General features: G+C 38.2%; 1 protein-coding gene across 1 annotated transcript in view; it reads right to left on the bottom strand.

Annotated features, from left to right (window-relative positions):
* LOC140941188 (lysophospholipid acyltransferase 7-like) overlaps positions 1-767 on the bottom strand; it is a 9,296-nt gene extending 8,529 nt beyond the window's left edge. Inside the window, exon 1 of the mRNA XM_073390163.1 lies at positions 471-767. Within this exon, the coding sequence (XP_073246264.1) occupies positions 471-682 (212 nt within the window). The 5' untranslated portion in view covers positions 683-767. The remainder of the gene's footprint in view (positions 1-470) is intronic.
* Between the last annotated feature and the right edge of the window lie 10,477 nt (positions 768-11,244).

The following is an 11,244-nucleotide window of genomic DNA, read 5'->3' as shown; positions in this document are numbered from 1 at the left end:
TAGCATTTTTTCTATTAATTTTGTTAAAAAGGCAAATCTGACGCTTTCTTTATCACCAATTTAATCATATTTAACTACATTTCTTTCACACAAGTATTGTAGCGCTCTCCGAAGAGGCCCAGATTTCAGTTCCCCTTGTGCACGGTTGACCTATTTAGTAAAGGTTATGATCATGTCATAGTATCAATACATGTATTTGAGATTGTACTGCAGCTTACGTGTTCAGATTTCACTTTCAGTTTGAGTATGAGACAATTTAATCTTCATCCAACTTTACTTTTGCCTAATGACAACCATAGCACACCACATTATGAGAGCAGGAAATTTTGATTACAACCAAATTTAGCAGCGTTTAACCTCAAGTCCTGAGCGAACAGCAATACCAGTTACTGATGGCGTTTACGTAAATTCTTTTCCAGACACGCTTATAGATAACGACATTTAGACTATTTTCTGAGCAGAAGACTTACCTTTTGCCAAGCAAAATGACTATCAAATAAGTTCCTGCAACGGCCACAAAAGAATGTAAAATTCCTCGACCCACAAGGGCCAATGAGAGACATATTCCGGCGGCCATACAGAGGAACTCTTTTCGTGCCGGCGAACCGCTTATCTTCACCAAATGACCGAGCGGAATCGCTCCTACTAACATCGATAGGTAAATTAAATCTGTCGGCGACATTTTACTCTCGAGAATCTTTACGTTACTTCGTGAAATGCCTACAAGGCGCAAGACTCGAAATCCCGATTGTCCTCGACAATCATGCCATCTTGTACCCAGGGCCCCATAACCAATCATTGACCTTGAACGACATTGCAGGACCACGTGGTCCCGGTCCCGGAGCGCATGAAAATCCTGCGCCGAATCCTGCTGGTAGCGGCATGGCTAGAGAGAGTTTGAACATTTTTACAATACGGATGAATAATTTTAAAATTACGATGTGGCTTTGTGAAAGTAACTAGAAAGATTTTATTTAGACAGTTCAGCAATTTGCAAAATTTTAATAGCTACCGCTTGCTTGACAGCCGCTCCCCTCAGTCCCCTGCCTCAAACAAAATGGCGGCATTTGTAGGTGCACACGCAATCACCTGTGGAAGTACCTTTGTGGAGTATTGCACTAATTAAAAATACTGTTAGCAGAAAGTTATTCAGCACTGCAACTCAGGCAACAGCTTATAACTTGAACTAAATGTCGTGGAAAGAACCGACAGTCAATGAAGTAATTAGATGACCCCTTGGATCAAACAACATAATCATACACATAAGAACCTTTAAACGTCTACTTAAATCACATTTAATAGATTTACAGAATACTCAATAAATCATTTGTAATTTATTGCCAGTTATTAGACGATCAAATTTTTCTTTATCTTTTCCATTCACTTGTAAATTACTCTATTGTATGCTGTTTTTTATTTAATTATAGAAGTATATTTATGACTAAAAACAAATCTAATGTAAAGAGGAAGTCTCACCTGTAAGCCTTCATGGCTTGTTGAGACTTTCTCGCCTTTGAGATTCTATTTAGTTTCGTGTGAATTTCATGCAATGTAATTTATTATTATTATTATTATAATTTCCTTTCATTTATACGTAAAAAGGCATTAGAAATCAAAAAATCAAACAAAGTACATGTAGCCACTGACAATTTTCAGTTCCGAAGGTCAATATCATAATGGAAGAACAATATAAAACTGATGAGGAACATTACTTTCGCCAGTTTCCACCGTGATCTTGTATCTTCATCAAGAGCAAAAGAACATATATCGTGACATATGTTTTCTAAAGATGAGGAATCTCTCGTCAAACAAGCTTTTTTAATGTCATTCGACTTACACTGTAATGGCAAAAATAGCTTCCACTCTCATTTAATGAATATGTCAGAATACTTTCAGCTTCCTGACTTTAACCCTGATTTATTAGATATAGCTATGGTAAAAAGCTATGTAAGTTTAATGAAACAGGAATATATCTCTTACTGGCAAAACTTTCAACATTCTCAAGAACTTGAATTTTACAGATCTTTTAAAACCGATCATACCCTCTTTAGTTATTTAGACTTAACAAGAGGAACAGCTGGGAGAAGGGCTTTAGTAAAACAACGAATTAGCAATTACAAACTAATGATAGAAATAGGCAGATACAATCAAACTACTAAGGATAATAGGCACTGATTTCCCTTTTTGTGGATGCAATGTAATCGAAGACGAATTTCACTTTCTTTTTTAATGTCCTACATACTCTCTGATTAGGAATAAATTTTACTATAAAGTCAAGACTCTGATTCCAAATATTACCCAGTTACCTATAAACGGTTTGATCAATGAACTGATGAACTCTTCTAATTACTTTATCAATATACAATTCATAAAATATATTTCAGCTTGTTTTGATGTCAGGGACCGCGGAGGGGGAGGGGCTGGTAGGGCCGCGGCCCCACCACTTTTTTGCGTCCCCGCCCCCACTTTTTGCGCTAAAAAGAAAAATAATTAAAATTAAAAAAAGACTTGAAACAAGTTTTTTTCCGTCTATATTCTGCTATATTCTCTGTATTTTCTTTAATTTCAAACGCCAGGTATTTTGTGGGGCTCCTGTGCTTTTCGCGGTAATTGTGCCCTGGGGCCGACTTGCCCCTTGATCAAACGCCATGCCTTGGCCACGCCTTCGCTTTGTTCGGCAGCGTGTTTTGTACTTCCAGCTCCGGCAGAGTTTTTTATCAGTTTTATCAGACGAAATGAAGAAACTTACTAGCTTTTTCAAGCCAAACGAAGGTGAGTAATTGTTTTGAGTTGATAAAAGTTTTATCTTTTGTCCTTCTCCTTTCGAATCAATGAAATATTCGATGGCAATAAGAATTACATGACTTGAACAGTGAACGGCCATAGTTAGAAATTTTTCAGATCACTTCAGTGTAGTATTTTCTATACTAAAATTGTAATCGCGTCTTTTCTTGCATTGAATCTGAAAGACATGGCTGAGATCGAACATGAAACAGCAGCGATTCAGCAACTTGACAGTACTTAATTGTCATAAGAAATTAACGGAAAGCTTGGACGTGATTCAGATCGCAAACACATTTGCTGGACGGAATGAAAATCGTATGAAGAATTTCGGTATCTTCACTAATGCCGACCTATAAAGAGCAACAAATACTGGATAAAGTATGCAAAGTCACTCGACAGAAACAAATCAAATGCTATGATTTTATTCCTTTTTTTGATTTTCAATATGAAAAAATTATTTTCAATTGTCAGCCCTCCCACTTTTCACCTTGCTCCGCGGTCCCTGGATGTTCGTGACAAATTATTATCAAAGTGACTTAATTGCCCTGTGTTGTAATTTTGATTCCTAAAAATAGCCTTTGCAATACTGTATGTGCTTGTATGGTCATGCAAATAAAGCTCGTTGTTGTGGTCAGGAGTTCGAAATTTGAACGTTCCATTCTGTTCGATTGAGCGCTATGGTTTGTGAGTTCGCAACCTCGTTCTCAGGGTTTTTTCCTGGAAACGAGGTTGGTGAGTCCGATTACGTTCCTGGCCGAACTTAAACGAACTCAATCCTACAACTGAATTCGATTAAGCCGGTTCGAATCCTGTGTTCGATTGGATTGAATCCGAGGCTAGGGTAGGTACAGGACGCATCAATTGGACACCCGTGAAGCGAATAAGAGCCTCTGTTTCAACTGAGTTGAGTGGCGCTCATCTTTCTGCAGGGCTGTGGCTGTTACCGAGAGGTAGCGCACTCTCTCAACAGAGAAGTTATCTTTAAAAAAATTAACTGCACATTACGCATGCAGGAATGCAGATATGAATTCGATAATGGTTGCGGCAACGACTAACGGATTCATTTTTCAAATAGTCGATTCTTCAATCCCGTAATCCTGACCCAAAATTTCGAGCAATCTCTTAATCCCGATGGTTAGTTTTGGCATCCCGCCTCCCGTGCACACTGTCAATCCCGAATCTTGCGTTGATTTTGCTTTCAAATCCCGAATCTCGAGCTTAAAATTAGAGAAATCCCAGATCTCGAAAACACGCTGGGGACCCTGTATTCATGGAATCTTGGCGATACTCTTGACCTGGCTTGACTGTAATACAAACGCTTAATGATGTCTAAGGAGAATAACACTGAAACGGGATCGGGTGGAGGGCAGAATGATTGTCCTACCCGTGACTTTATTGAAAAGAGAAGGGAGTTGTGGAGCTGAAATGCGTTCCACAATTGGGATCGTTACTTGGGACACGCCGATGAGCTATTTGTTCCCCTGTCCTTACTAGTAATAGTCCCAGAAGTCGTTGCGAAACTTAACTCGGTCCAAGTTTCTTCTCGCTTTTAAGGTGGTGAATGTGGGGTTTAAGCGTAAGGTGACCAACTGTGGTGACAAACTTGGGTGATGTGGTGGATGGGCTGGTGCGATCTAGAGGCATAGAAGCCAGTAGTGTTCGTAATAGCTTTAAGATGAAGACTAAATGGGTGTCCGCGTTGGGTGTGCAGGACAGGTAAGCTTCAGGCTTACAAGGATAGATGTTCACGTCCACCACAGCAAATGTGTCTGGCCAGGAGCCCATAACTTGTAGCTGCTAGTCTGGCGGCTCAGTCTCCAGTCTTGGGTGTTTCGATTCGACTGCGATACTTGGGTGGGGAATACCGCGGGCGCATCAAAAGACTGATCCTACTCTAGCTGAGGCTGAAGCATAATATCGGCCTTATTAGGTAGCGCGTTACCTTGAAGCATTAGAGTGAGGTTCTTGCCTAGGCGTTATTACTGTTATATTGGGAGGTGGGAATCACTTAATAGTTCGAACCAGAAAATTAACTCTACAGGCCAGATGGTGGGATAAGTGCGGTGGGAGCGGAGCACTTAATGCGCGACGTGCCGCGAAGCTCATTGCTGGACTGTAACATGCGTGAACCACACAAAACACAAGCTAGTGTGCGAAGCAGTGAAGGTACGGCGTATACGTACGGTTTTAGTTATCGCTTTGAATATCCTAAAATGGCGAGTCTAACATGATAGCAAACAACTGGACAGGTGGCGGCTTAGGACAAAATGCATTATCCACTCGTGTTCTATAAATTAAACATATTTCTTTAACGAGCTCTCAGTTACTAAATTTACATCTTCTAGGAAGATATACTTAAACTCTACAGCACTCGTTTGCCGCCGGTTGAAGCTCCTTCAAGGTGGGTATCTGAAAAGATCAGAAAACAACCTGTCTTTAAGAGTCTTTTCGCATATTTAAAAAAGGAACTGCCTAGAGGCCAAAAACAGCATCTTTCCGCCCAATTACATTTGAAAAGGGATACCAAACGTCCGTTTTCTTTTACGAGTATTCCAACACATAAAAGAACATTAAATTTGTCGATAGAAAAACGCACTAGTAAAGAAAGGGTCCCCCGGCCTGATACGGGGAAGATATCATAATAACTTCGACTATAAGCGTAATAGAAATTAATACTAACAGTAATTTTCAATTCTGATCCTTAACTGAAGTGTCAACGTCCCTGGAATCAGCTGCTATTCGCCATTAACTCATTCAAGCATATTTAAACGATATAAATCTTCTTGACCATATATCCACCATAGTTCCTGTCAACAACCAGTGTATCACTGAAGAGCTTAGTAGAAATTACTTGACTTTTAGTCGCTTCAGTTTACGGCGTCAGTTGGTGGACCATATCCAAAACGAAGATGGTTTAACGAAGGAGAAGGCCTTCTTAAGATTACAGGAAGTAACCAAGTAAGCTGGATTGAAAATTTACGGTCATTTTTAAAAAAATGTAGGGTTTTCGTTGAAGTGAAAAAGGGTTGGTTTTGGCAATCTCCAGAATCCCGATCACAGAGGTTACGTCCGTGTCAAATTTGTCGCGTTGTCACTTTGCGAAAAATATTTTTCATTTTTTTTCGAGGTTAGCTTTAAACGCTTAAAACCAAGGCAACATAAGCTAAAATACTAATACCCGTTCGCTTTGATAACATGGCTTGACCTTAGTCGCCGAATGTAGTGCATAAAGCCACGCCACTATTCCTGCAAAGTGACTAATGTTTTCTTTTTTTCACGACGATTTTGCTTGGCTCTTTTAAACTGTAGCAACATGAATTTTGTATGGAATTGATAAATATTCTGAGAAAATGAAAAATAAATAAATAAAAAGATAAATTACTGGTTGAGAAGCACAGAGACATACACATCTATAAGAACACAGTATATATATATATATATATATATATATATATATATATATGTATATATATATCTCTCTCTAAAACCGTATAGCTGTTGCTAAAATTTATTAAGACATTCAACGTTAAAAAAATCGGGATCTTTGGGTTTTTCACTCGTTACTGCAAATAAAGGAATATTTATCAGAGATCATTCTCCGCTTTTCGACTAGCCAAGGGTCAAAACAGCACCGTTCCTTTCTCAATATTACGGAACTGAAAAATAGCACAAATACAATGAGCAATATTTTTGAAAAGAAAAATATATAACACCGGTCCATGTTTACATAATCCGGCATAGAGGATTATTTTTCTGCTATTTTACATTATTTACTCGATCTACAAACTTTCTTTTAAAAAAATATTATCCCGGCAGCACGCTTTAAGTTTCAATGAGCATTCTAATTTTTTCAAATTTGTTTATTGCAAAGTTTTCTTTGAAGGTGTGCATTAATTTTTTATTCCAAGAGTAATCTTTTAGTGCTTTTATACCACACTTAGTTTGGCTTGCTGGGTTGAGTATCATGCAAATAGTGAAGCCCACGAGTGACTACAAGACTAACTACAGACCGACGCATTATGCAAATCGCGTCTGCCAGTTTCATAACACGAGCAGGTGAAATTCTTGTTGACTAGTATCGGCTTGACATAAAATTAACTGATTCTAAACATGATTCTCGGGATTGGATTGGAAATTTTATAAGTATGTGCTTGATTTGCTATTTCTATAGCCTAAATAACCAGCCAAAAATGTACTAGTTCTAGACTGGTCTCGGCCGGGGCTGAGTTTTCCTGTCACTTTCTTTGTCACTTTCTTATAGCTTAATGCCTTACATTAAGTGTTTAGCTTTTGGTTCTGTTTCGGTTAGTGATCGCTGAGAGAGATAAAAACCCAGGGATAAATACAAGTCCAACAGGAAAGCTTTAATTACACAGTGTGACGTGTTTGAGGGATCGATGTAAGCTGTCTCGGCATCAGCTTGTATTTTTCTTCCTTGTCTTTGCCGCTAATGGAAATATATTTTTGTTAAGTAAATTCACTTTGAGGCAAGCAAAGCAGACGATAAATAACATAAATATATTCGAAGGAACTTCACGCACATCGTAAGCTCACGACTAGTAATTGAAGTAAAAAAATGATAACTTTGACTAGATCCGAAAAAATAAACTATAATATGTCTTGTTTAAAAGATTTTTCTGCCATGTTTGTAGAAAAAACCCAGCGTTGCCTGCTCAATGATACTTTGCTCAGAACACAAACTGTAACTGAGAATAGTTGAGACGCGAAGGACACGTATTTATTCATTACTTCATTTATTAGCTTTGCCGATCCGCAACAGCACGAAAACGATTATTTCTGCGGGTCCGTATCAGATCAGTCCCACTAGGTTCTAGGTCGCCTGCTCTTTCCAGGAAGAGGTGAGGGTTCTTTTCTGCCCCTTTTGAATTGATAATCCAAAGGAAACAAGGCTAACAGCATTGCCTAATAGCGAGATCATCTGAGGTGAACTTAAGATCTTAAACTCCTACGGCCAGCATGTTCTACCAGAGTTTGTTTATAGACCCTGTTTGGTGGTCTGGCCGGGGTTTGAGCCCGCAACATCCCTTTCGCACATGGTCCAGTGGTGACTTCGTAACATTGAAGAACTTTGGAAAAATAAAAAAAAACTACTTATCAAATTATGTAAGAAACATATCTGAATTTGTATCTCAAATATAGATGCTGCCGCAAATCGTCAAGCCGTGAAAAAGAAATCTTTTTATAAGTTCCATGCCTGGCATTACAGTGCTGGCGAACGATAAAGCCTTGAATGAAATATACTAGACATTTCCTGAACGAATCTAATCACTGCTCCGTTGAAATTCGTTAAGTGTCTTTACACAACAATTTAGTTTCACAAAGCCATTCTGTGGGCAAAATATTAAATATTTACTTTACAAAAATAGATTTTCTTGGTCTTCAAAGAATATCGTAGGTTGACGAAATTACCGGTAGTCTGGAAGCTTCCATAGTGAGGTCTTGTAAAAAAAAATTATTTAGATAATCTACGAAAAACCAAGAATTGGATTTTTTTTTTTAAAATCGACAATTATCGCAAACTCTCTCCTTTAAGTTTTGTTGAAAAAGTGTCAAAAGGCTTCAACAGATTCAAAGCAAACGGTTTCAATATTTATGGTAATTATTCCGATTTTCAAAAGTTATTTCCCTTGTTTCCTTGTCTAGTATGTGTTACATGCATTATTGATGAGATTGAGAAATGAAAACATAGCCGGTTGTAACCGGATCCAGTACAGTTATAGAAAATTATGAACAACTGGTCGAAGTTCTTAAGCCTCATTATTTTATTCGACAACAAACGAACTAAAAATGACCTGGCAATTAGTTTTTCGGCTCGCCAAAAGCAATGTTTTCTCATTTGGATGTTACCGAGTGGTGTCGCCGGCAACATCCTGATTTATTACAAGTCAGTCATAACACTGAGTCAGGCATGCTTTAAGGCATTGAAATCATTAAAACTAGGAGGGCTGTTTACAATCAAAGGTTTTTTCTAAGACTTTTATTATATAGTTTAAAGACCATGTAACTACTGTACATTACATATCGTCTGTGTAAACGTAAGTTGTCTTTATTCATTGCAACAGAAATTCAAAATTTGTCTATATCAAGGTAACTAGTTAATTCACTAGGGTAGTGTTTGCTAAGAATTATACTGTGATTCATTTTGGGTTAGAAGCATACCTGGTATGTGAGTGCGTCGGTCAAGTTTTGGTAAAAAATTGACATCTAACAGTTGTTCTTTCAAGTGCTTTGTTATTGTTTTTTAACAAATTTATAGAGACGAGATAAAGGTTGTGGAAAATTTAATTCTGTTATTACAGAGCACTTTTGAATTTGTTTGACGGCGAAGAAGCTTGACCACAGACTCAATACGTGTTCGAAAATCTCTCAAGAGCGACCATGTCTTTTAGAAGTTCACTTTTTCATTGATAAACCAAACCTGAGCAAAAACTCAAATGGGGGATTTCTGGATTGGCAGAGGGGACTCCCCCTTTTCTGTGAAACCTTGCATTACTTTTAAAGAATTCTCAATAACATAAATAGTACCTACGTAGCCGGCAAGTGTCCCGGCCGTCCTTTTCTGAATTGGATTGCTAAATTATGTATGAGTGTTTTAAGGACAAAGCGCTTGCACATACGTCTGATTTCTTTACGATGTTTTCATCTTTTAATGTATTCACCTTGTCTTTCTACAACAATATGACGATCGCCTCTTGTAACAATGACGCCCGGATGGCCGTGTAATAAACCAGATTTAACTATGAAAGAAACTACACTTTATTCGGCCGCCATGACACCCGGAAAGCATGGCCCACACAAATATCCATGATCCTTTGCACGTTTACAGTAACCGAGAACTTCCGCTAACACAACTTCTGGTAGACAATACTATCGATACATTACACCTGTAAATGGCTGTAAAGTTCACTGTATCCAGGCAAAAACGTCGCGATCGACGACTAGACAACACTATCACAAGATTTGATACCAGGTCTGGAGTAATGTATTAAAGCGGCAGTGATCTGAAATTCGATACGGAATATAACAATTCCTGATTTCAAAATGTTATTGCCGGCAGCCCAAAGTCCAATTTTTTTCACCTTTTGTTTTCTAACCAGAGAACTTTTGTTTTAACATTTTTTTTTAACCTGGTCCTCCGCTTCGAATTTTACTCTAGCCGTTTTGTTTCTAAAAATAACTTATTTAGAGAGCTCGGAATGGGGCTTATACAGGCCTTGACTTTTCCTACCTTTATCTTCTTTTGGTCCGTTACATTTCAGTCTATTTTTCAAATCCAAGATGAAAGAGATTACTGGCCAGTCAAAGGTCTGTTCGATTTCTCTCCTCAAAGCCAAAACCATGAAAGAACAAAAGCAACAACAAAAAGAAACGTACGTAAGAATTAACTTTAGCTGGTATGATTTTCTATATAAACTGTTCATCGCCAGAAAATCATCTGAGGCCCTTGTTCTTCGACAGGTCTCTCTTGGGCTTACCTTATGATATAGGATCGACACGGACTAATCATAAATTTCGATGCTTCGGCGAGGTTCGCCAGTCGAATATTCTTATTCCATCAAAGATTCCTTTTATTTGGAAATGTTATTTTTATTACTATTTTTTCCAAAAAGTAAGGGGGGGGGGGGGGTGGGGGCATGCCCTCCCCCCAGCCCTTCCCCCTGCGCGGAGCCTCTGATAAAGAAGCGGCTGAAGTCGGCAATTAAATTTGAATACATATCGTGTATGGATGCTGGCACGTCCTCGTATGTATGTTTTCTTTCCAATAGGATGTAATTGTCTTTGACGGCTGTTTTAAGCCTACGCTTTCGCTGTTGAACTGGCACTGAGATAAATAATTCAGAGCAGCAGGTGAAACTACTTTTATGGTAAGTTGCCTTAGAGACCGGCATCACCCTATCACCGTCATCGGGCGGTCAAACGAGCAAAATATATAATAGCAAAAACGAAGTGCCTCAGTGCTTTAGAGTCCTCATTTTCACTGTTCAAAGTTTAATAATTTACCAAATATGGTGCCAAACAACTATAAACTGTTGGAAATTTACCCCCGAAAGCTATGTATTTGAAACTCATTGCCAAATTGCCGGCGACATTCTACAAAATGAACAGAAACCCGTTATTTAGGAAAAATTGAAACCGGTTTCATCTTAGCAACTAGACAGAAACAAAATAAATAAATACATATTAATAAAGTGAATAATTGAAAAGAAGCCTGACGAGCAGTTTGATCGCGGTGGACTGATGAACATCAAAAGTAACTATCGTACGATATTTCTTATTTTGCGGGTCGATGAAATCTTACTCTTTTATTTTAAAAGCCACTGGGGAACTTAAGGCCTTCTTTTTTAAAACAAATCTATGAAATAAAATTCTAGAGATATGAATTAGGATAGTTGAAAAATAATGTCTACGTGTTCTGTGAATATTAATCATTTCATTAAT

This window comes from Porites lutea, chromosome 6 (assembly GCF_958299795.1).
Source record: "Porites lutea chromosome 6, jaPorLute2.1, whole genome shotgun sequence".
NCBI classification, from domain to species: Eukaryota; Metazoa; Cnidaria; class Anthozoa; order Scleractinia; family Poritidae; genus Porites; species Porites lutea.
This window is presented reverse-complemented; position numbering and strand designations above follow the sequence as displayed.